This window comes from Sinohyriopsis cumingii, unplaced genomic scaffold (assembly GCF_028554795.1).
Source record: "Sinohyriopsis cumingii isolate HCF-2022 unplaced genomic scaffold, ASM2855479v2 utg000160l, whole genome shotgun sequence".
Taxonomy (NCBI): domain Eukaryota; kingdom Metazoa; phylum Mollusca; class Bivalvia; order Unionida; family Unionidae; genus Sinohyriopsis; species Sinohyriopsis cumingii.
Genome location: NW_028315873.1, coordinates 11,460,583 through 11,488,545, shown reverse-complemented (window position 1 = coordinate 11,488,545; position 27,963 = coordinate 11,460,583). Strand labels below are relative to the sequence as shown.

At 35.2% G+C, this 27,963-nt stretch overlaps 1 protein-coding gene and 1 long non-coding RNA gene across 2 annotated transcripts in view; one reads left to right on the top strand and one right to left on the bottom strand.

Moving 5' to 3' along the window:
• Positions 1-8,459, bottom strand: part of LOC149774781 (uncharacterized) — a 61,361-nt gene extending 52,902 nt beyond the window's left edge. Inside the window, exons 1-2 of the long non-coding RNA XR_016416714.1 lie at positions 8,202-8,459; positions 3,654-3,848 (exon numbers count right to left, since the gene is read on the bottom strand). This is a non-coding gene — a long non-coding RNA (uncharacterized LOC149774781). The remainder of the gene's footprint in view (positions 1-3,653; positions 3,849-8,201) is intronic.
• LOC149774780 (uncharacterized) lies at positions 183-27,963 on the top strand. The gene is made up of 2 exons (XM_089944743.1): positions 183-568; positions 24,554-27,963. The coding sequence occupies exon 2, from the start codon at positions 24,591-24,593 to the stop codon at positions 26,091-26,093; it is 1,503 nt and encodes a 500-aa protein (XP_089800869.1). The 5' UTR covers positions 183-568; positions 24,554-24,590; the 3' UTR covers positions 26,094-27,963.

The following is a 27,963-nucleotide window of genomic DNA, read 5'->3' as shown; positions in this document are numbered from 1 at the left end:
GATAAATAGCAACCTGATATTTTACCCAAACAGCATGTCTCAACACTTTGTCGTTTATCTAATTAGCATAATATCTAATTATTGCGGGGTGGGGAATAATAAGTGGTCAAAGAGAGCTAAAATTAAGGAATGAAAGTCTGGCAGGCAATACTAATGGGAGTCTGGCCGGCATAACTAATGGGAGCCTGGCAGGCAATACTAATGAGAGTCTGTCAGGCAATACACATTGGAGAGGAAAGAATTTATGCTTAATCTTTAGTTAATTTGCGTCGATTGCACAGCAAGTCCATTAACGTTTACGGCACTCTCTACCTTTGCCAGACTTCTGTGTCACTATCCAAGAATTTGTATTGTTGGTGAGAACGTTCACTGTGCGCTCTAGCAGGTCCATATGGTAATAGCCCAAGGCGGCTCTTTATTTCTTTTTAAGGTATATCGTCTTTAGCTATGTTCCATTGTGACAGCACACCGATCATTGATATAGCTTGCTGTTATTAAGAGAATCCACAGTTGTATTACAGGTGTTTTAGAGCAGTGATTTTAGCCAGGGAAAAGCTATCACATTTAAGTGAGTATAATACTCTCTCTCTCTCTCTCTCTCTCTCTCTCTCTTAAACAATGAATCAAAATCAAATTTAAAAAAAAAAAAATATTTGATATGAGTTATAGATATGATGTTGACCCATTTGTTATGTTTATTATCTTAACATCTCGTCTTAATGGCATGCAAGGTACGTTCGTTACTGGATCACGCTAGTGTTGATAACAGGTAACATTAGAAAACTTACTTCCAATTTATATTGTAAAGCATCACAATTTCCTAACATTTCGTTTTAAATGTGTGCGCGTTATGAGAAATAATTTGAATCCTGCATTCTTTTTTTTACATCTTAAATTTATTTTAAAAAACTTGCTCAGTATGGTCATATTTTAGCCAACTAAGACTGACGTAATATATAAATTATCCAGCTCGCATAACCAAGACTGACGTAATATATAAATTATCCAGCTCGCATAACCAAGACTGACGTAATATATAAATTATCCAGCTCGCATAACCAAGACTGACGTAATATATAAATTATCCAGCTCGCATAACCAAGACTGACGTAATATATAAATTATCCAACTCGCATTAAAATTTCATACTGAATTAAACATTTTCGTGCGGTTTCTTATAGAGTTAAGTTCGTTGCTGTTTTACTGTTTTCAGTGTTGAGTAGATTTGTTTGGTATTAGCTAAGTAGACTAATAGACTTAATTCACTTTTGTTCAATCCGAGGAGAAAGGTATAGATTAAAATATTACTGGATCTCACATGTATCAATAATATACCGTACTACACGACCTCTTTTGCCTAACCTGTGTAGAATTTTGATTCATACCGTATTATACTGATTGGAGAAAGGACTGATTTATGACGCAGGTAAATATTAATTTCCCTGTTTCAGGTGTTGTTTACTTGATTACAGGATCATGAATATTCACCTTTCCTTGTCTTTTAACACAAGCATAGCCCCTGACACTTCGATTGAAAATTGAGATAACCCGTAATTGACCTCTGTAACTGAGATAACCTGTAATTGACATTTGTATCTACCACATATATTTTTTTATAATTGAGATATGTATCTATCCCAACATGTTTTTTGTAATTGACATCTGTATCTATCCCCGACATTTTTTTTGTAATTGACATCTGTATCTATCCCAACATCTTTTTTGTAATATTCGTTACCCTTATTCCCCAGTACCAAGTCACCTCTATTAACAATGATGGAAGGTCACATGACCTAGCGCTTCGCGGCTCTTGGGCTAGAACCCGGATTCTTAGTAGTCAAAAAGTGCTGTCCAGTAGGTTACAGAATTTTTATAAACCCGTTAAAGCTAAAACGCTTTTCAAATATCAGCCATTTATATAATGCACAGTTCTCTCGTAAATTGGACTATTTTAGTATTTGCATCGCCATGTAAATTCTAAATCTCATGTATGTATGTATGTATGTATGTATGTTTGTATGTATTCGATTCAGATTGTTGATAGGTGTTTATAACACTATCAATATGCATTGATTACTCGTTTATGTTGATCTTTTGTGGAGTATACTGGCGTGAATGCGTTTTTTATGCTGATTGTTGATTTATTGCTTTTGCCAATATTTACCAATTTCGTAATCTCAGAAGTGTAGCAAATCATATTTACATCCATGTTCATCTCATTGCTGTCATATGTGCTGTAATAATATCATATGTGTAGTAATACTGTCATATGAGCTGTAATACTGTCATATGTGCTGTAATACTATCATATGTGTAGTAATACTGTCATATGAGCTGTAATACTGTCATATGTGCTGTAATAATATCATATGTGTAGTAATACTGTCATATGAGCTGTAATACTTTCATATGTGCTGTAATACTATCATATGTGCTGTAATACTATGATATGTATTGTAATAATGTCATATGTGCTGTAATACTATCATATGTACTGTAATAATATCATATGTGCTGTAATATTATCATATGAGCTGTAATACTATGATATGTACTGTACTACTATCATATGTACTGTAATACTATCCTATGTACTGTAATGCTATCATATGTGCTGTAATACTATGATATGTACTGTAATACTATGATATGTACTGTAATGCTATCATATGTGCTGTAATACTATCATATTTACTGTAATGATATCACATATACTATAATTATATCACATATGTACTGTAATATTTACTGTAATTGTATGAGTTATGGTATTTCATCGGAATTAGAATGTAGAATAATGAGGCAAATGATAACAACTACCTAATGGTTGATTTATTTTGATTATTTCTATGCTTTTTTTTGCTTTATAACAACATAATTTATTCTGCTTATTTCTATACTCTGTGTGCAGTGTACCGGCAACATTGTGAATAAGGGCTTTCCTTGCTTCATATGGTTTATTTTCTCTTTGTTTCTAAATTAATACAAATATTTCGATTGTTCATTCTTTGTTTGGTTGGTTGAACTAGTCGTACTATGGAGGAAATAAATCACTCATACCTTATCCTGACTGGCAGTCTATAGAGGCCGTTTGTACTATTTAATTCGTTTTTATTAATGTTAAAGTAATTTGTGCATCTGAACGAGAACCGCACTTCGGAAATTGGGTTTCGCATAGGTTACGACGGCTAAGTTGGACTTGAGCTTTTGAATCAAATATACTGACAAAATGAAAAGGCAAGAAACGCATCACTGTTTTAAAATCTAAGCTCTTGATTCATATTGCGAAAACGTTAAACAAAGCTAAAGCTATTGATCGGTGCACTTCTGTCTAAAATATACAGCCATTTACAACTTCAAAAGTAACCGCATCATGCCCGTAAAAGGTAATAATGTTTTAAAGAACTTCTTTAAGCTAGAATATATAGATTTTCAAAAACTACGCGTATAATAGTTTGATCATATCCTTCCATAAATTTGATTCCCCCTTCTCCTTTCCCTCTCTTACAAATCATGTTCGTTGTATGAGGTATATTGCCAAATGCTACGTAAGTATGATAAATTAAAATCATCGCTAAAGAGGTATTTGAGAACGAACAGTAATAAATCACAGATTTTACGTACATGATTAAAAACAGACTTTCAATACAGACCTTATGGGTTGGTGTTTTGGGTTATTGCCAACTTATAGATCCCGGCTTTTGTATAGTCATGAATCGTTTTCACCTTGCTTACAAGAATGTCAATACCAAGCTTGGCTGATGTGTACAATTAGAGGAACATCTGTTTGCATTCAGGTACGGATTCGACATTAACACATTAATTCCTGGTGGTTTTGTTGTTTTCGTCTGAAATTCCAGTAGGAAACACATTTTGAAAGCTATTTCTGAATAATTACTAATATATCAACTTCCAGGTGATTGTCAAATAACCTAATACCTAGTTGTGTTAGAAACATCATTTTTCATTAGCTATTTGGCTTTCACATGAGCAGAAGGGTAAAAGTTATAGAATTTTTTGCCTAACGGACCCATTTTTTCGCATCGAGACCACTCTCTATTGCAAAAGCCCATCTTATCCTACATTTTGCGAAGGTTCATCTGTCTATTTGCAGCTCATACCGGTCTGCCTTAGATCCGAGACAAAATGGTCTAAAATCCGGACACAAAATCGGATTACGAATTTTGGGTGGAAAAATAAATCGGGTCCGGAAAAAGAGGTTTTTCCCTCTCTATTTTGTAGCGCAACTAGAACTTCCAAATTATTTGGTGTCATTGTGGAGCTACATCTGTCTACCTTTCTATAACACCACCCATTTTAGTGTATCTTACATGACTTTGAAGCTACAGTGTTCGGCATTAGGTTACTACCTCCTGCCACGTAAACTCGTCGCCAGAGGTTAATGTGATAATACATGCCATCGTTATAAGATCTTAGCATGAGTTTTGTCATAAGGATCCTAGTTATCAATCACATAATAGATCTTGCTTAGAATATCAGAAAGATTTGACTTTTTCCTTTTTTTTTTTTTTTTGGAGGGTTCTCTCTCCTTTTTTATCTTCTCAGACCATTTAGGGAGGCCCTCCTGCCCTGCATGTTATGGGTTGCTATTTTTGTACGTTTTGCTATTTGTGTTATTGATTTATGGTTATTTTTTTTTATTCATTATTTTTTAATGTATTCATCTTTGCTAAACCAGGTTTCGATTTCCATTCTTTTTTCCTCCTCCTCTTGTGTTTGTCTTCTTTTTTCTTTTCTTTTGTTTTTCGTCATTTCTCTGAGCGCCTTTCGTACTTCCGGGCTTGCTGTTCGTTGCTGTTCTTCAGTAGTTTTTGTTTTCCTTTCTTCTTCCAAATTTCTTTGTTTTGTAATTGCATTTTCTATTTGAAGCGATTTTATCTTTCCCTTTCTTCTTCCTGTGTATCTTGCTGCCTATGTTTCTTAATTGTATTTTCTATCTGTAGTGATTCTATCTTGTTCCTTTCTTCTTCCTCTCATAATCTCCTAGTTAATGGATGTTCCTGTGTATTTTGTTGCCTAAGTTTCTTAATTGTATTTTCTATCTGTAGTGCATCTATCTTGTTCTTTTCTTCTTCCTCTCTTAATCTCCTCCAATATGGATATTCATGTGGATCTAAGTTTCCTTGTTGTGGTGACATGGTGCTTTTTGTTATTTCTGATATTCGAGGTACTTGAGTTTTCTGGATTTCTTGTAATTGGAAGGTTGTGATTTCTTCTTGTAATGAATCTTCTCTTAAACTCTTTATATAAGAGTGTTCATCTTGCAGTTGTTTTGCAGTTTCTGTACATTGCTGTACAGACATGGTTCGTTGTTGCTGTTGTGATCTTATTTGTCTATTGTCTTTTCCTTGTAAGCTTTGCAACGTTTGTTGTCGTCGTTGTTGGTTCTTAATTTCTAATTGCTGTTGTGTCCTTTGTTGTTGTTGTTCTCTGGTTTCAATAACTTGTTGGCTTGGTGTGTCTTTTTGTTGTAGACTTATTTCTTCTTGTATTTGAACTAGTTGTTTATGTTGTTGTTGCTTCTTAGGATCTATTGTCGTCTGTGCGTCTTTATTTCCTGCTTGTATCTGTATTTGTTGTTGTTGTTTATATTCTTGTTGTCTATTTTCTGCTTGAAACTGGGCTCGAGTCTGTTGGTGGTGTTGCTGAATTTTCTGCCCTTGTTTTGTGTTTGTAGTTTCTTTCTGTAGTGACCTTTTTCTTTCCTGTTGCTCTATATTTCCTTGCTGCTGTTGAGGATGTATTTGATCTATCCTTTGTTTTTTAGCTGCTTGTATAGGTTTTATCTATTCTTGTTGGTTGTTTTCTACCTGTACTTGTTGCTGTTGCTGTTGTTGCTGTAGCTGCTTATAATGTTCTTGTCCGTTCCCATCTTGTGATATTTGTTGTTGTTGGGGCTGCATCTCTTCTGTTGCTAATTGTCTGCTGGATGTGATTGTTGTTGTTGTTGTTGTCGTTGTTGGTACTCTTTCTTCTTGATTTTGAGGACATTTAAATGGTGTGTGACCTATTTTTCCACATCTATTGCATGTACGATCATATATGCATCCTTTGTACCAGGACTTGGCTAGGAACCCGAACATATAGAAAGCTCTTTTGATCTTCTTCATATCGCTTTTTTTCTATTTCTAGTATTCGTGTTCCGTCTAGTATTGTTGTTGTCTCTATAGTTCTGTTTCGTGCTGAGATTACTGAAATATGAAATTTTTCCTCAAACCTTTTTACTATTTCGTCTAGTGGAATTTCAAGTGGGATATCAGTCACATGTAGTTCTCCAGTTCGTTTTTTAACTTCTCTTAGCAGGGGTGCTGGTTCTTTTACTGTCACTTTTTCTTTCCCAATAATCATCTCTCCATATGGCAAAATCGGTTTTTTCCCTTTCGGTCTTACGATGTAACCTTTGTATCCGTTAGGGTTTATGGAGTACACTCTGTTTATACATTCTGGATGTGCTATCTTCATTGCTATCATTACCGAAGTAATACTAGGTATTTTGTCCCTTTGTATGTGCCTCATATCTATCTCTTGTGTACCTTCTCTATATGTGCATTGCAGGTAGCTTATTTCATGCGTATCTATCCTTTTCAGCTTAAAGAATTTCTCCTGTTGTTTCACTTCTCTTCTGGTCGCCATATTGCCTCGTGTTTCACGTGCTCTGGTTTCGCTTGCTTGACTTTGACTTTCCATGTTATTTTTCCTTTATATTTGTATATTTGATATAAGTTGAATCTTACCCTTGTTTAGATTTGGAGTCTGTAGTGGACAGTAAAGATAGTCCTGTTAGGGGGTCCAGTACTTCTAAACTGTTTGCTTTGTCCTTGCCATTTTAGACGATAAAACAACAGACTGTACTTCTCAACGGTGTAAGTGTAAACTTTTCCCGAGAAGACGGCTAACATTTTTAATCTTATAAACGTTCGATCTGATTTTCCTACCACCGGAAGAAGAAGGGTAGAACTAGACTGATTTCAGCTAACCATTTATATTTTTTGTATACACCTAAACGCACGTCTGTATTGGGTATCTGAAATGGTATGTAGGCTTCACATCCATAAAAACACATACGATATAATCGATACACATTTTTATATAAGTCCCAGATTCTACGTTCAGTAACCATGCATATGTAGCAATGTCATGCATAAGTATCAGTTGTCAAAATTATCCCATAAGATCAGGATAGGCAATGTTTCGAGGGCAATTCAATAATATAAATACTACGACAGATGAATACTTGAGAGCTAATATCGCGTAATTTTGTTATTTTTTCTTCATTATTATTATTATTAGTAGTAGTATTGTTGTTGTTGTTACTGGATTGTTACATTGTTACACGTTGTTTTCTTTAGAAGGAATATTTTCTTAATCTACTTTACCCCAGGCAAATATGACGGAATGAAATTAGTCATTTAAATTCTGTTATAAACACAGAGGGAAAGTCATCTTTTCTTTCAACTTTATTTTGTCTTCCAGTCACAGCCAATACATAATTACTAGCTACAACGGTCTGTACACCCGGGTGGCGGGGCTGCTAGAACATTCTCTATCTCGTTCGAGCTTGTTCGTTTTCAAAATGACTTCAATGAGAAATAAGAGGGGCTTATGGGGTAACAGTCACTTTTGTGTGAATCCGTTATCAACTACTTACCGTATGTACTCCAGTACTCGAAATAATTTCGTTACTTACCGTATGTACTCCAGTACTCGAAATAATGTCGTTACTCATTTGGAAACAATTCAAGCAATTCTGATCAGTGGAAATAAACAGCTTTAGATACAACTGAATAATAACAGATACAGTGCTAACACGTATTGTTATTTACAGGTCGCTCCCATGTAAAAATACTGATTGTTTGTTCGAGATGAGATATTATCACATCGCTGATTGTTCATTTGAGTTAGAAACATATTACATTACATGTATTATTGATAATAATGCTAATATCTTTAACAAGGATATACAGGTTATGGTTCAGTGTGAAAGACTGCTTTATCATCAACTAACTCCCTAATTGTTTCCGGCGATACATAATTATTCAAAGCTGCAATGTGGATTGACAGACATACTTGAACGTTAATTACTTATGAATTGTGTAATACATACATGAAGTGTGTGTGTGTGTGTGTGTGTGTGAGAGAGAGAGAGAGAGAGAGAGAATCCTATAGAAAAATATACTGACCTTGAGAACTGAGTAGACGATGACAGACGTAGATCTACAGACGCATATATAATCTACTTCGTCACATTCTTCAATTTTTCAAGTCAGTGCTGTGAATCATGGTCCCTGATACTGACAGTAACCCATTCATAAAATACTACTTGTACAATCTTAATTCGTTTACAGTTAATGTTTGCCAGTGCAGTCATGCGCATCGAAACAATTTCACACATGTCTGCTTTAGAAAGAAATTTCCATACATTTTTCATTTACATCGAATATTGATAACTCTTACTTAAATTGAATTCGGTTTGTCTTTTTTATCGTCTTTTCTTTCTTTTCTTTTGTCATACAGACATTTACCTAAGTATATTTGTTTATGGTAATAAATGGACGGATGATTTAGCAATCGTTATTCAAGGCGCTGCGTCCTTCAAATCTACCGATAAGTGATCAAGCATTACAAAGAAAACTGATCTGTATCAAACAGACATCTATCAAAACGTCATTCTTAAAATAGTAGTACAATGTCGGTCACGTGATTCAAGGCACTCGCACCCTATCTGGTATTGGAAAGTAAATACCAGGACCGACATATTTCGACTTTACTATTATTAAGCTGTTTATTCCTTAGTTGGGTATAATTGAGTTTGCAAATATGACATGTCAGAATGGTGCTGTGACTTTGTCCATTGTGTGTAAACGTGTTCAAACATGACATATTAGGGAAATTCGCAAAATGTTCTTCAATTTATTTCAATGTGACGGTGTGGCTCTCTCTCTCTCTCTCTCTCTATATATATACAGGAAGGTTTGCTGCAGAGTTGCTACAGAGGCTAGCAAACGATGAATTGCCAATCTTACACGTGCTAATATTGAACTCTACGTCTTGTAGAGGATACGTTGGCGTTTAACTGTAGATCTCAAGGAGGTTATGTGAGTGTCGAAATGATGTAGATCGCATGGCAGATATATTGGTGTTAAACTGTAGATCTCAAGGAGGCTTTGTGAGTGTCGAACTGTTTAATGGAGGCATTGCGAAGGTTGAGATGTGGGTCTTATACTAGAAGCTGTCTGAATATTAAACTGTAGATTTCATGGAGGTTATGTGGGTGTTCAAAGTAGATCTCAGGGAAGCTATGTGGCTTTTAAACTGTAGATCTGATGGAGAATATGTGCGTGTTAAACTGTAGATCTCATGGAATCTCTGTGAAGATTGAACTGCGGGTCTTATAATAGAGGCTATGCGGAGATTGAACTGCAGATTAGATAGGGTTTGTGTATATTTAACTTTATGCCTTAGATCCATGAATTATTTAATTTGAGAAGCTGTCTCTTGAAGAACATGACTTTTTTATCCGACATATTTGTACAAATTTATCAGACAAGTACTTCACAGAGATGAAAACCTGTTACTCATATTTCAAAGCATGGGTTGAAAAAGTTCCTCTAAATCTAGTATACATTTATTTTGTTGTATGTTAAGGTGTTAAAAAAACTTTATGTAAACTCCAAAACTGAAGTGACAGATGTTTAGTAAAAATCTATTTTCAAGTGAAAATTTAATGGATCTATTGTGCGCAACCTAAAGGAATTAAACGTTGTCAATAATGGACTGCAGTTTGTGACGAACACGTGGTAATGCACTTATACCTGGTTTCTTTTTAGACCGAACAGTACAATAATCGGGGAATATTTTTCAACGTCTTGGCTTGATAATCAATTAGAAAGGTATATAAAATAAATTTACATAGGTTAATGGTGACAGCATTTAACTGTTCTTGGTATTTCATGTTATATCAATACAGCACCTACTTTATCTTTTACTACATGCATGTCCCTTGTCAGTTGTTGTTGTTGTTGCTGTTATAGGGTTTAACGCCATTTTTCAGCACACGATAGGCTATACATGGCGGCCAGTATTAATGGTGGAGGAAGAACCCGGAAAACCCCGGGAAGAACCACCGATCCAAGAGAAGCTACTGGCAAGCTTTCTCACATACCCACATTGGCCGAGTCCAAGACTCGAACCCACACAGACAGAAGTGAGATGACTGTGACCCGTAACGGAGAGCGCTTTACACCACTAGGAAACTGGGGGCCCCACCCTTGTCAGTATGTATGACTGACTGACTGACTGACTGACTTTATTTCCTCTTTAAAAAGAGATTACATCGGATTAAACAAATTCATGATAATACAAGATCATAAAATAGAACAGAAAATTGACAAAAATACAATAGTAATACTGTGTCAGCTACCGTATTGACAAACGAAATATCTCGACAAAATAATATAATAATGACAAGTTTTGATGCAGTACTTGTTTCGATTTAAAATAGCGCCTTAAATCTAGTCGCAAATGTATCGTCACATAACCAATATTACAACAGTATAACATATAATGAACAAAAATAAAAACTAGGGCTAGATGTTTACTCTAAACTTAGAGATACAATATTTTCCAAGTTATTCAAGGCATGCTGCTACTTTCAGATATGGCAACTTATTTCCTTTAATGTTGTATAGTTTTAATTAATTTTCTAGAATGCAACCATAAGTTCTAAGAGTTTAGTTTTGAGTAGCATATTAAGTCTTCAAATTGGTATGACTTATAGATGTGGACCGTGGTCATGAATCATCTCGAGTACTAAAGTTAGACTATGATTTTCAAGTAATGCATTTTAAGTAAATTAAGTCTAATGACAGAATTTAGGTATCTGTTTGTTTTTGGGGGCTTTTTGGGTGTGGGGTGGGGTGGGGGTGTTGGGGAGCTATATACAATTGCAAAGTTTTATAGCTGTCATTTAATTTACTTTAACGATGAGTTTCAGTAGTTCATTGACTTTAATGTCAACTTTTGTACTCAGTTACCTCAAAACTGAACAGCTTTATAGCGACATCACTGAAGTCATATTCGTAATTATGGAACTTGATGTCAAGCACTGTATTGTTTTATGCGTGTAATTTTAGAAACATGGATATATTTTGAAATTTAATTTCTGCCGTGATTATTAAGATCCGTTTGATTCTAGCATTGACGAACATATACTATTTAGTTTTCTTTTGAGCGTGCTCTTTCTCTTTTGAAGTGTGAATTAGGCAGTTTCATACGTGTATCAGAACATCCTTGTCATAGTTTCTCTCGTTTGATATCTGACGAAAACAGTTTTGTATTCCTTCGTTTATTCGTGAACAAACAGGATAATACTTTATAAACCTAATTATTGCATGTATTCTATAAGCCTAATTATTACATGTATTTTATAAACCTAATTATTACATGTAATTTTGTATTTAGCAAGAAACTGATATTGAATCCTGCTATAACAGTCCTAAGTACACAGCGATCTCCTGGTTGAAGAGATCAAATAGGAGCCATTAAAAACATAAAAGCAATGACTCCTTGTTGTCCACACATCTGAACGCTATATACATCAAAGTGATTGCCCCTTATTTGCATCAATGCTGTATATATCAAAGTTATTGCCCCTTGACTCACATGAACAAGATGGACGTCAAAGTGGAGGCCCTTTGCAATAAGTTTGACAGTAATTATATAAGAAGTTTCAGGCCCTAAATATGGTATACTCATTTTCCTAAAGTTATCATACCGCGACATCATTGTTTACTTAATTTAGCGACAGTTTTCACACAATGACGACTGTTATGTTCAGTTTAGTGACAGTTTCACACAATGACGACAGTTATGTTCAGTTTAGTTACAGTTTCATACAATGACGACAGTTATGTTCAGTTTAGTTACAGTTTCACACAATGACGACAGTTATGTTCAGTTTAGTCACAGTTTCACACAATGACTACAGTTATGCTCAGGTTAGTGACAGTTTCACACAATGACGACAGTTATGCTCAGTTTAGTTACAGTTTCACACAATGACGACAGTTATGTTCAGTTTAGTGACAGTTTCACACATGACTACAGTTATGCTCAGTTTAATTACACTGTCACACAATGACTACAGTTATGCTCATTTTAGTGACAGTTTCACACAATGACTACAGTTATGTTCAGTTTAGTTGCAGTTTCACACAATGACGACAGTTATGTTCAGTTTAGTTACAGTTTCACACAATTACGACAGTTATGTTCAGTTTAGTAACAGTTTCACACAATGACGACAGTTATGTTCAGTTTAGTGACAGTTTCACACATGACTACAGTTATGCTCAGTTTAATTACACTGTCACACAATGACTACAGTTATGCTCATTTTAGTGACAGTTTCACACAATGACTACAGTTATGTTCAGTTTAGTTACAGTTTCACACAATGACGACAGTTATGTTCAGTTTAGTTACAGTTTCACACAATGACGACAGTTATGTTCAGTTTAGTAACAGTTTCACACAATGACTACAGTTATGTTAAGTTTAGTTACAGTTTCACACAATGACGACAGTTATGTTCAGTTTAGTGACAGTTTCACACAGTGACTACATTTGTGCTCAGTTTAGTGACTTTTCACACAGTGACTACAGTTATGCTCAGTTTAATTACAGTGTCACACAATGACAACAGTTATGCTCATTTTAGTGACAGTTTCACTCAATAGCTACAGCTATGCTCAGTTTAGTGACGAGTTTTCATTGCATTACTACAGTTATCCTCCGTTGGTGACAGTTTTCATTGCATTACTACAGTTATCATCCGTTTAGTGACGAGTTTTCATTGCATTACTACAGTTGTCCTCCGTTTAGTGACGAGTTTTCATTGCATTACTACAGTTGTCCTCCGTTTAGTGACGAGTTTTCATTGCATTACTACAGTTGTCCTCCGTTGGTGACAGTTTTCATTGCATTACTACAGTTATTCTCCGTTGGTGACAGTTTTCATTGCATTACTACAGTTATCCTCCGTTTAGTGACGAGTTTTCATTGCATTACTACAGTTATCCTCCGTTGGTGACAGTTTTCATTGCATTACTACAGTTATCCTCCGTTGGTGACAGTTTTCATACCATGACTGCAGTTCATGTCAGTGACAGTTTTCAACGGTCTGTACGGGTGGCGGGGCTGCTAGAACATTCCCTATCTCGTTTGAGCTTGTTCGTTTTCAAAATGACTTCAATGAGAAATAAGATGGGCTTATGGGTAACAGTCACTTTTATGTGAATTACTTATCAAATATTTACCATATGTACTCCAATACTCATAATAATGTCCTTGTTCATTTGGGAACAATTCAAGCAATTCTGAACGATGGAAACAATTCAAGCAATTCTTAACGATTTTGTTACTTTTGTTAAGCAATGACTTCTACAGACGTTTGGATCCAACATTATGCATATGCCATTGGGTCATTTTCCAAATATAAATGACCAGATAGTTGTTGGTGCAATTGACCTGTCCGTAACTAGCATGTTCAGATCTGCCAGCTTTGTTATTAAATACAAACAAAAAATAAGAAGCCGAATGTAATCAACATTTTATTTTCTATGTGGACCTTCATGCTGCCTTATTTTCAGTACTAGCAATATTTTTCACTGGTTAGGAGGTGTTGAAAAAAATTAAAGCTATAAAATACCTTTTTTGTGTTGATATTTAGAAAATGGGCGAGTCCATCCTTTGATGTACAGCTAAAGAAGGATGCGTGAAACACTCCAATTTAAGCCTGTTATACACATTCAGAAAACTACCTATAATAAAACGAAGAATACTAATTTGCCTTGTGTAACTTTTGCATGCCTTTCACGTACATATTTACACCTGACGAAGCATTGCAGATTTGGCGTATAGAAGTTTAGTTGACACGCATGGTTTTGCAGAAGCGGTTACTATATTCGATCAAAAATATGTATCACTTAATTCAATGGTACCTACGTGTAAGCATGTGTACAAGAGTAATCGTATATATCGATATGTATTTTTTTTATCAGGACTCCAACGCAGACTTATTTAGGACTTTTATTTGTTATGCATAGCTGATTTAATATCTATTTGATTTAATTTAATTGTTTAGTTGTTTAGTTATAATGTGGTTTTTATTTTTTATTTTTCCATTACATGTTATTGTAATGTAACTTTATTTGTTTGATTTGACCTTTTCCATCAATTAGTTAGACCTAACAGATTTTTTCACAAACACCTAATAAGAAAACCTTTGTATCTAATTGCCAACCCAGTTCCGGACCTTGATTCAGAAATCACTGAGTTGAAGTAAACAACGTTTTAATTTTTTTATTATTCTTTCCTAATGTAAGGTTAATAGAAATGAAATTGAGGCCATACTTGGAGTACGTGATGTTAGGCATGTAAAGCTTCTATATGGTTCTAGAAACATCATCATGTGACCCTCATACGGGTATCTGTTTTGCGTCGTTGTGTCTTAAATTAGTGTATAACCATTTATATGGAGAATTTAGTCAGTTGGGCTATAAACTATTAACAATTAAAGGTGTTTTGGTGTGACCAGTTTAAGCTGAAATCATATTTTCTGAAATTATTAATTATTTTTTCTGAAAATATTTAAGTGTTCATACGTAATTCTTGGACAAAGACATTTATTGAAATTTTATTCGGAATTCAAAACTGAAATATTATTTTCTTTAGTTCAACAAGTAACTGTTTACACATCACGACAATATTGACTACAGTATACGTCATCGTCCTCCATCTTGGATTTTTTTTATCAGGACTCTAACTCAGACTTATCTAGGACTTTTATTGCTAGGACTTCTATTTTTTAATTCTTGGATTATTTTTGGATTTTTCTTTTGATTTGATTCGTAAAGCCGTAAGTTCTTTTTCTCAAAGTTATATGTTTTTCTAGGGAAACAAATTATTTGTTAAATTTTACAATGCTTGTTGTCTTCACTGTTTTCTTGTTGCTGTTTTAAAGAGCCTAAAAAGTAAATGTGTGTGTGTGTGTGTGTGTGTGTGTGTGTCTGCTACAACATTAATATTAAAAAAATCAAGGCAATTTTGGTGTTATTATGATTCAAATATTTTTGTTTATTTGAATTACTTAGTTCTTTGTCATTATGATTAGAATAATTTCATGGATCTGGATTACTATCTGTAAATATGATTCAAAGTTCCTTTAGTTCATTGTCTGACTTATCACAGATATTTTATGTGCTGATCAGGATTCAATATTAACACTGGCCTGAGACCGGTACTTCGACTTGCCATCTTTTGTTTTGCATAGAGGCGTATAACCTGTAGATTTGGTTTTGTAATTGTGGCTGTTAGATATACAAGAAAGGTCACTTTCATATTCGATGTTTCCGGTACTCTCCGAAAACTGGAAAGATATGCATAGAGAAAGAACAGACTGCTAAGCTGTTCTGAAATTTGCATCCGTCATTCTGTGCAGAACGGTTTGCCGCAAAGCTTTACAGAGGAGTGGCAAACAATGAACTGCCAAGCTTGCACAGACTACGTGAACTGTTGATCTCATAGAAGCTATGTGAGGGTTGAACTGTAGATCTCATAGAGGTTATGTGATGGTTGAACTGTAGGTCTCATAGAGGTTATGGGAAGGTTGAACTGTAGATCTCATAGAGGTTATGGGAAGGTTGAACTGTAAATCTCATAGAGGTTATGTGAGGGTTGAACTGTAGATCTCATATAGGCTATGGGAAGGTTGAACTGTAGATCTCATAGAGGTTATGTGACGGCTCAACATTATATATCTTGGCTCTGTGAAGGTTGATCTGTATATCTAATAGAGGTTATGGTAAGGTTGAACTGTAGATCTCATATAGGCTATGGGAAGGTTGAACTGTAGATCTCGTTGAGGCTGTGGGAAGGTTGAACTGTAGATCTCATTGAGGCTATGGGAAGGTTGAACTGTAGATCTCACAGAGGCTACGGGAAGGTTGAACTGCAGATCTCATTGAAGCTATGGGAAGGTTGAACTGTAGATCTCACAGAGGCTATGGGAAGGTTGAACTGTAGATATCATAGAGGCTAAGGGTTGGTTTAACTGTAGATCTCATGTAGTCTATGGGAAGGCTGAATTGTATGCCTTATATTGACTACGGGAAGGTTCAACTGCGAATGCTATAGCGGCTATGCGAAGGTTGAATTGTATGTCTTATAATAGAGGCTATGTGAAGGTTGAATTGTATGTCGTATAATAGAGGCTATGTGAAGGTTGAATTGTATGTCTTATAATAGAGGCTATGTGAAGGTAGAACTGCAGATTATGCAGGGTTTACGAATATTAAACGTTTTTCCTTACATCCATGGAATATTTAATTTGAGCATATGTCCCTGAAATGAGCGGACTTTTACATATATATATTGTACATGTTAATCCGACAAGTACTTCACAGAGATGAAAACATGTTACTCATATTTCAAAGCATGGGTTGAGGAAGTCCCTCTAAATCTAGTATACATTTATTTTGTTTGTATGTTAGGTATTATAGAAAACCTTATGTAAACTCCTAAACTGAAGGGACATATGTTTGAGGACAATTTATGTTCAAGGTGAAATTGAATGAACTTATTGTTCGCAAACTAAAGGAATACAAACTTTTTGTCATTACTAAACTGCATTTTGTTAAGAAAGCGTGTTAACACACTTGTAGCTGGTTTCTATTTGCAAAGTAGACCAAGTAGTACACTAATCGGGGATTTTATTGGGGGTCAAGGTCTCGATTTGGTAACCAATTACAAAGGTTTATAAGATAAATTTACATGGGCAATGGTTATTGCATGTAACTGTTTGAGATATTTCCTGATAAATAAGTACCACACTTATCATTATCTACGACTACCCATTTTTGTAAGCATGTGTGTGTGCGCGTGTGTGTGCGCGCGCGAGCGTTCGTGCGTGCGAGTATGTAAATATGACTTATTTCCTCTTCAACATATATTAGATCATTTAATCAAATTCAGGATAATGCAATATCTCGAAGCATACGAAATACATGTACTCAAGATGGCAAATATATAAGAGAAGACCCGAGTCTGAGAAGGTATTGACAAAACGAAACATCTTAACAGAAGCAATAATACAAATATGTCTGTAGAAGTATTAGAATTATATATCATTTAGCTTATCATGGAATTAGCCTTCTTTATATAAACAAATTGCTTGATGATGCTAATGATGCAACGAATATCCGTACATCTGTAATGTTACATGGTTATCAAAAACTTCGAAATAGTAATTGCAAGGAAATTGAAATCTTATACAAATGGTAACAATAGTTTTATTTCTTAATACTTGACAAATGTATATGTGCGTGTATGTATGTATGTATGTATGTATGTACACACACGTACGTATTTATGTATGAATGTTTATGTATGAATTAATGAATATAAAAATTGCAAATCTAAAAAAGTCAAAACTCGGCATAAAATTCAAAATTTGACAAATTTCAAAGCTCAACAAACAAATTCATAAAGACAAGTTTTGACACAGTACATGTTTTTGTTTAAAATAGTAACCTAAACCTATTCGCAAAATTATAGTCACGGAATAGATATTAAAACAGTAAATAATACAATGAACACAGCTAAAGACTGGAACCAGAAGGATACTCTAAACTTTGAGAGACAATATGTTTTAAGTTATTCGGGGTATGTTCATGCTATTTTCAGAGATGACAATTTTATTCCTTTACTGTCGTCCTATACAGTTGGTAGGAGTGTTCTAGAATGCAACAAAGTTTTGTAAAGGTTCATTTTGAGCAACAGATTAATTCTTCAAATTTAACCTTGGTATGAATTCCGTTTTGGACCCAGAGTTATGAACTCTCTCAAGTACTACAGGATTAGGGACCCAGAGTTATGAACTCTCTCAAGTACTAAAGGGTTAGAAATGATTGTCATATAATGTATTTTAAGTAAATTAGATCTCGTGACATAATTTCTGAATTCGTTCTGTATTGTTTACTCTCTACAATTGCAGTTTCACAGTTGTCAATTGAATGACTTTAACTATGAATTTAAGCAGTTTCCTGACTTTGATGTAAATTGTTTTGCTCACTTACTTGAAAACTGAACTTTTTTAAGGTGAAGTCATTTTTAGCTATCAACTTTGTAATTATGGGATTGATTTCAAACACTTCATTTTTTATGAGCTTGATTTTAGAAACACGGATATACTTTGAAATTTAATTTTTCCCGTGGTTTATAACATCAGTTTCCTTCTAGCATTGACGAACATAGAATATTTGCTTTTATCTTTCTCTTTGTTGTGTGAATTAGGCAGTTACATACGTGTATCAGAACGTTCTTGTCATAGTTTCTCTCGTTTGATATCTGACGAATGTTGTTTTGTATTCCTTTGTTTATTCATGAGACAACCCAAACAGGATAAGACTTTATGAACCAAATTATTACATGTATTTTATAAACCTAATTATTACATTATTGTATAACCTAATTAGTACATGTATTTTATAAACCTAATTATTACATGTAATTTTGTATTTATGAAGAAACAGACAACGGAACCTGCTATAAAAGTCACAAGTAGACACTGATCTACCGGTTGAAGAGATCAAATATGAGTCATAAACAAAACATAGTAAACAATGATTCCTTGTAGAGCATCGTGCCACAGTGCAAGACATCACTATAAACTGTCACACTGCAGACAACGTAGCGATATGACTGACAAATTGTTAAAGCTACGTTGACAGTCCAAAACACACACACACACACACACACACACACACACACAGTTTGTTAAGCGTTGTCATACCGTAACTACAGTTATGATCAGTGTAGTGACACTTTTCATACCATGACGGCAGATATGCAAAGTGTTAATGTCAGTTTTTGTACCACGACTACATTTACATTCAGTTTATTGACAGTTTTCATATCATGACGGCATATATGCAAAGTGTTAATGTCAGTTTTCGTACCACGACTACATTTACATTCAGTTTATTGACAGTTTTCATACCATGGGTGCATTATTGCTCATTTTATTGACAGTTTTCATACCATGGGTGCATTGTTGCTCATTTTATTGACAGTTTTCATACTATGGGTGCATTATTGCTCATTTTATTGACAGTTTTATAGTCTCAGGCTACAGCGTACTCGTTTGGGAGAAAACTGTGTAGTTTTTAATGATCTAAGGCTCTAATTACGGTTTATACATATTGGTGCGCTAATTATAATAATCCTATTTATTTTCATTGCTGCCACTTCATTCAGACTTTAGTGGCCCAGAGCGGCCGAGCGGTCTGAGGCGTGCACCTTTACATAACACTGACATCTCACCTCTATAATCGTGGGCTTGAGTCTCAGCCAAACCATGTGATGACACATGGCAAAAAACTCACAAAACCACAAACAACCTTCAATCATAACACGCATACTCTGTATTTCCCGTTCGTCTGTACATAAGGAAATTTCTGACTTAGAAACAAGCCTATCCCAGTAATGCAATAGAGATAAGACCCCGAAGGGATAATTAGTCTTTTCAGTTGTGGTTTTACTGTTACATGCACGCTTTAGTAAAGTTCAAAACATGATATTTTCAACAGTAAAGCCATCGTGAACTCATTCAAATACAAGATCATTGTTCCCATTCTTACACAGTTTGGAAAATTAGGTCCAAATATAGCCTAAAGTATACTCCTTCAGGAAAATTCGAAGTGTTTTCACTACATCCAAGTTTCCGTTAGTATATTGCAGATTTTACTGGATGAATTATATTTCGTTTTCGTACTGGGAACAAGACTATTTGGTCTTTCCGCCATCTTAGTTTCTATAAAGAATTCATTATAAATATTCCACCATTTGTCTTTTCGTAAACAATATTAGCTTTTCTATTTCAAAACCTTTCGTTGCCAAGATTATTATTATTTTTATTTTTTTATGCAATCAAATTGCTTTTTACCTTCGTTTATTAAATTTCTATACAGGAATTTGAAATTTATTTACTTTAAAGTACATTTAAGATGTTGCTATTTTCTTGCATGTTGCTGGATTTTCCTATATCTGTTTAAATCGTGTGCCTGACGTGTGGGTGAACATTACCCAATATATAAATGAAAACGGTTTTACATGCATACAATCAGAGCAACGGCTATTTTTATGCATAGAAGACTTACTAGCTTTGTCCCATTTGTTAGGATACAGATTAGGATTGCATGCTGAATTATTTTTGTTACATTTGACTAGTAAGAAAGCAATTACGTTTGATGTTAAAATTACAGTTTGACCAGTAAAAAAAGGGCGTTAATTTTCAGTGTGTGTTACAATTACAATTTCGAACGCCATGTGATGAGACATATATTGACTAAAATCGGCCTTGTATACTCCGTAGGACCTTAATGTATGAATTACAAAATTATCAAAGGTTACTCCTTCGATGATAAGGCACGTGTTGTCGTTTTTGTTCATACCCGACAGCAGAGCTAATATAATGATTTGTTAGAATGTTAAAAAGAACATATTGAATAGTATGATTAGGTTATGTGGACCAGTATCTCGATCGTTCAGGGTCTGTCCTAAATATAATTATATTCCGACTTTTAAATAATGTCATTATTTTTTTAAATAGTTTAAATCACGACGATCGTAGATGGCATTTAGTGATTATTAGCTATTAGAGAAACATAATGACTTCTTTTATATTGTGTACGAGAATAGAAGGGCTACTTATAACAGGTCAATGTCAGTGATGTTAGCAAAGCATGTGAACGAAATGAAATATAAATCAACAACGTATTCTATTGTGGATCAAACCTACGTGTATGCAGCCCCGTGATGATTAAACAAAATAAAGTATAAACAAAAGTACACATGAATACGTTAAAAAATAAATAAACATCACACTAATGGGCTATTGAAAACAACACATAAGCAACATGGAGCCTTTTCTATTTTCGGTATATGTACGTTAAATGAGATAAAAGTGTAACTTTTAAAATAACTATATTTTATCATCACACAAACAGTGTGTCCTTACTCCAGCAGTATAAAGGAAATGTTTAGGGTTCATGTTATATACATATTCATGCATGCAAGGGATGTACTACCCACCATCACCATTAAATACCCGTCGTCGAGATGTGTCTTAATTTACAAATTCCAGAACTCCTCTCCCCTACCTCCAGCTATCAGTTTACTCTAAAAGGAACACAACGCTGAATATTACGCAATTAAACCTTAAGGACGTACAGGTGTTGCTGTCACGTATTTATTATGTATGTTAATGCGGTGAAAATCTATGATCTAGAAGATTATATTTCATGATTGTATTGTACAATCTTAGTTTGATTTCTGCATTCCCGATATAGATGACATTTAATGATTGCATTCCGCAATTTTAGGTTGATTTATGCATTCCCAGTGCAATGCAAGCATTCACTTGCCAATCGTCTTTTCTTCTTTCTTTGACACTATATTTCGTTGTCCATTTGCAAAGAATTTTTTTTTGCATTTTGTTGTAGAAAAAAATCATGGTTTATTTAAGGACTGAATATTTATTTTCTTGCGTTCATTGACTGAACACAACAAACGTTATGCAAATAGTAAAATCTGCGCTGACAATCGGAATGAAATATACACGCCGTATTTATTTCTTTTGTTTCGCGTTATAATTCAGTGAACATACAAGAGTAAATCGGTCAGTACTTATATAATAAAGCATAGAACAATGAAAATTAATTTAATATTGTATTAAATAGTTCATTCTAACAATATGTAGCCAAACATAAACATACTCAATAGAGCATTCAGTATCCGTAATTTGCATGCAGGGAATCAGGAGACGTCAACCAATTCCCTGAGAAAATGACAAAAATTGACCCTTGGAATTTTCAATCATCATTATTTATTATACGACGTAAAGATGATTTTGAGAAACTGCGGGAGTAGTTGATGCAAAGAAATATTGCGTCCGTGTAACTTGCAATTGTATTACGCATACTTCTATGCAAATGTCAAACAAGTGGATCCAGGAGGCGGTGTTAAATTATATGTTTATCCATTCGCAAACAATTTTTTTTATAAAAGAGTCTGGTCAACAACATTGCTGGAAATTAAAAGAAAGAAAGAAAACAACAATTATGCAATAGTATACACTTAATTAGAGGCTTTGTGGGGGGTGGGGGTGGGGTGGGGGCAAACGACAGTGAGGTTAGCATAGAATATGTTCTCAAGACATAAATAAAATTAATCAAAAGTTCGGTTGCGAGAAGGTAAAGGACGAGAGTTGTTGATGTTTAGTAATTGTGTTTCATTACTGAAAGTTTGTTATGCATTATTGAATGGCGACAAAAAATATTAAGGAAACGATTAAACCGTTTTTAAAAAATAAACAGGGCAAACGTCGACTTGTTACTTGCAAATGAAATCAATTATGCAAATTTGTATTTAAAGCCATCAACATTGGTTGTTTTCAGATACACTTTTATATTTGACCTTTTGACATGTTTACACCTGTTCGCCACGGTTGTGCACATGTTTACGCATTGTTCACACATGCCGCACGTGTTTGGCTCTGGGAGAGTGATACAGAATAAAACCTGTATCAGTTACAAACAACTCAGATTTTAATTATCTGATGAAACCTAATGTATCGTCGTGTTTTACCTGCGGAAACCCACACATATTCAGTAGGAACACATTATGGCTCTTTACTACATGGGATGTGCTTCTTTAATGATAATAGAAACGGCCCGAACTCGTTCTGGTGGGGGGTCTTTTAGAACCAAGGTTTCTTCCTTTTTATGTCTTAAAACTGAATTGATGCATGTAAGGCTAAGACAAAAATACATGTGTACAGTCGTCGATATAAGTTTGCTTTGATGGTTTATTTTATTTTTATTCCCTCGATGATAATCAGTGAAAAGTAGATTATCATTAATTTATGGCAGCCTATTTCCATTGTGGCGATTTGACTTACGTCTGTGTGTTACCATTTATTGTTGTATCAATAATCTCCATAGATGTTCAGCAAATTTTATTTTTACGTCTTTTGATATTTTCCTATCTGATAATATGATATCAGAAGTAAAGACTACGTCGCATACTGTTCCATTACATACCCGCGCCCGCGCGAGTGTGTGTGTGTGTGCGTGATGTCTTCGGTCATATCGCTCCGATGTCTGCGGTGTGGCAGTTTATAGTGGTCTAGCAATGGGGCATCATGCCGCAGACATGTAGCATCATGTCCCACCCAGTCACATCATCCTAACACCATGTCGGGGCAGCTGATAGTACTATTTTCATAAGCCTTTGGTTGGGCTTGGCCGGAGTTCGAACCCGCGACCTCCCGCATCCGAGGCGGACACTCTAACCACTTAGGCCACCGGAGCGGTCTGATTACATACGTAGCATATTCAACAGCTGACGTCTTATACATGTGCATATTACCAACCTCAAGGCCTTTATCATTGCTAATGCAAAAGTTACCAACGTCAAGACCTGCATCATTGCTAATGCAAAAGTTACCAACGTCAAGGCCTGCATCATTGCTAATGCAAAAGTTACCAACGTCAAGGCCTGCATCATTGCTAATGCAAAAGTTAAGATTTGAATCTCAAATAAATGCCATTTGTTTTCTTCATGAAATATCTCACTGGTAGACTATAGAGATACTATAATTTTACGTTTCTCAGTTTTGAATTATCGTGAATATATTGTTCAAGAATAAATACTTTGTGCTTCGAACGGACTATTAGGAATAAACAATCACAATAAAGACAGAACAGGTGTGTGTGTGTGTATGCGATTTAGATTTTTAACGTAGCTTTAACAATTATCCAGTCATATCGCTACGATGTCTGCAGTGTAGCAGTTTAACATGATGTCTAGCACTGGGGCATCATGCCGCAGACATGTAGCATGATGTCCCACCTAGTCACATTATCCTGACACAAGGCTGACCAGTCCTAACACTAACCTCTTAACGCCAAGCACCTAGCGAGGCAGCTGTTAGTATCATTTTTAGAAGTCTTTGGTATGACTCGGCCGGTGATAGAACCCACGACCTCCCGCATCCGAGGCGGACGCTCTAACCACTAGGCCACCGGAGCGGTGATAGAACATGTAATATCTATGGAGATATGATATACAATTATATAGGCGAAAATCTAATTGCTGGATCTGCCTTGCGTATTTGCAATATTTCTCCATTTCTCTAATATAACTTGTTATTGTCTAATGTTAACGCTTTTCCTATTTTCTCAGCTTTAATATTAAAACATTAATCAATTTATTTCCATACCATCGTCAATGCCTTTATTATTTATCTACTCGACCGCGTCTTGATTGTTCTTTCTGTACACGTTGCTGCTAGCAGTGAATGATTATGTATCAGTAATGAAAATCTATTTATCTATTAGAATGTATATAAATCCTCGTATAACATGCTTGAAATAATTTGGACATTAATGCTGTATTCGTTTATTTTGTTTAGAGACATCCCTATGTAGACGTGGATCAAGACTGTTAAGATGAACAACTCCTCTTCCACGGGTCTGCTGCAAAAATTAAACGACGAGAAAGCCGTTCTGCTCATCCCGTCCATAGTTTTCGTAGGAGTCCTAATGTTTACAGGATTCATCGGCAACATAATTGTTTGTTACTTTTATGGCTGCAAAACAAAGACAACTCCCACCTCTTGCTTCATTCTCGGTCTGGCAGTATTCGATCTCTTGAGCTGCACTATTTCCATGCCGATAGAAATTGTTGACATGAGGTTCTTTTACATGTTTCCAAATGTAACGGTATGCAAAGTTCTAACAGCGACTAATTTCGTGTTTACGATTTCTTCTGGACTTATTCTCATTGCTATTGCAACGGAGCGGTATAGACGTATATGTCTTCCTTTTAGGAAACAGATCACGATTGTTCAGGCTAGGCTAATATGTTTTGCCTCTACGTTAATTGCATGTGTTTTTTCTTGGCCAAGTCTTGTCTTTTACACAATCGTGACTGTAGATGTACCCGTTCCCGGGTCAGAGATGATTCATGGATACGACTGCACCACAGTCAAAGATGATTCCTTAAAAGTGTACTTGAATGCGTTTAATATCATTCAGATCCTGTTATTCATTTTCTCCGTTGTGACACTCATAGTCTTGTATGCATTGGTGTACAGACAGTTGAGTAGACTGAAAAATTTCCGCAGAACTACGACAGGGGAGGATAGACTGTCTTCTAGACCCTCGGCGTTTGTAAACAGTGACACCAATTCAACCGAAAAAACGAATACAATCAAGGACCCACTAAAACGTCGTGGCATTAATACCGTTTTAAATGAAGCTAATGAATCTAAAAGTCCAAATAGCGATTCAAAGATGACAGGCAACTTCCTACAAAATGTTCCATCTCTGACAAGAGACAAGCAGGACATGACACAGGAGACTTCATTTGTAAGCGAACACTACTCTAAACTCAGTGAAAGTAATAGCTTCAAAAGAGATGAAAGTGGAAAGCCTATTATATTAGAACAAATTACTATACTAGACCAACACGAGAAAGAGCGTGATTCTCTAGAACTCAGTGAAAATGACGATACTGAATCTCCTGATCGAACCTCTGGAAAGTTCAACAATAACAGTGTTAGCCGAGAAAGTGGTTTAAACAAACTAACATCTATGTATTCTTTGAATAAGAAAGGTTCGAAAGATAAAACCAGCGTTAGATACACTACAGTGATGACTGTTATTACAGTAACATTTGTATTGAGTTTTCTCCCTTATCTTTGTTTGGTGGCCTGGAGGAGCCTTTCAAGTGACTATGATTTAAACAAAATGACAAATCTCCAACTTATTTTCTTTTCTATTGCTATTCGCTCGTACTTTCTTAACAGCGCACTCAACCCCATGATTTACGGGTTCTACAACTCGCAGTTCAGGGAATTCGTGGTCAGTGTGTGCACCGCGTGCTGTGGAGCTAAGCCCAACTGTGAGCGCGTGTCGGATACAACAGACACGCTGAAAACCAATACATGAACATATTGGAAGAGATGGGGGTTTTCATACGTATATGTCCGTGAAATTTAATGGAATTGCAAATGCCATTGGCGATTGCGAAACATAACTAATGGTATTACGCGTGGAAAATTGATGTTTATTGTGAATAATGAAGTGGTGGTGATAAACAGAAGTGTGGATAATAAAGCATGTGTAGCAATCAGTCATCGATGATATATATTCGAGTATCCAGTCTTTGTTATAGACATGAAAATGGAATAAGAGAGTATGATTTTGTTGAAATCAACGATGATACTGAGAGTTTACGTCTATCGTATATATGGTACACGAAGTGCCTCTTAACAAATATATTTGCAGATATTTTATGGGAAAGTGTGTCCGTGTGTATGTGCGTCTGTCTGTGTGTTTTTGGGGATTTTTAATGTAGCTTTTAAATTTTCAGTCATATCGCTACACTATTTGCGATGTGGCAGTTTATATTGATGTCTACAACTGTGGTATCATGCTGCAGACATGTAGTATCATGTCCCACCCAGTCACCAGACTGAGCAAAACTAACACCTCTTAGTGCTGAGCGTCAAGCGAGGCAGTTGATAGTTCCATTGTTTTTGGTTTGACTCGGTCAGGTTTCTAACCCACGATCTCCTGCATTTGAGGTGAACGCTCTAACCACTTAGACCACCGGAGCGGTGTTTTATGTGAAAAGACATAAAATGCTTGCAATATGCGGTGGTTGAAAACTAGGTTTTTCCTTTATTGTGAAATGTGTCAAAGACAACAATTTTCGTTCAAACGGCGGATTAATGTTAGGACCAATAAACACAAACTAAATATCTTCACCGTTTTTGAAATGGTGTTGGCAGTGTGACACGTTATCGTTATTTGTTTCATAAATACAAATGCAAAACTTGTGCAACAGTGTAACTGATTGGCTTTGTTCGAGATATTACAAGTATGGTAGCTTTATCCAGAGTGAATCGCAAGTCATTCCTTTAGTGCCTTTGAGTTTAGCATGAAACATCAGGGACATGCATTCAAGGCATTCTTGAATCTTTGAGAGAGAGAGAGAGAGAGAGAGAGAGAAGGGGAGGCAACTAACAGAAGGGGAATTTGTGGATTATTATTGTTATTTCCCTTGATGCATGAAAATTGTTAATTTGACTGTAAGTATAATTCCGTCCCGTGACAATCGTAGTTCGGTCCGCACACACTGAGCATTATGCTGCCTCAGGTTCTGTTATTATCGCCTTCATAAATAACTTGCACAGTTATTAGGATCTAAATATTTATACACATCATTAACTTAAGCAGATTGCTTCAAACATGACGGTAGCAAATTTGTGCTTATTTAACTTTTAAGGCATTGAGACAGAAACAGACAGATAGACAGACAGAGGAATGAAAACGGAAAAATACGATATCTTTTCTTATTTCAGTAAAAGCTAAGAGATATTGGAAATGCCAAGTCTGCAACCATTCCAAACTTTCTAAACGTGTACACTATACAATAGCCACGACGATGTTGTTTGACGGTACTAATTCGATACTCATTATTTCCACTTATGTGCACGTCACGGTTACATAGACATAAATTTGTGTGAAAGTTATCGATTAATATGTGCAAGTAAAACCAAATTAGTATCTATCGTGTTAGCTCTTTCAATTATTTATCTTTTGTAAAACTGATCTCATTAATATGTATTGGATAGTTAGATAAATAATCAAAACATTAAGCTCTTTATCATTCTGAAATCCTATTCATCTTTGTTTTGAAGAAAACTACACACACACACACACACACACACACACACACACACACACACACATATATATATATATATATATATATATATATATATATATATATATATATATATATATATATATA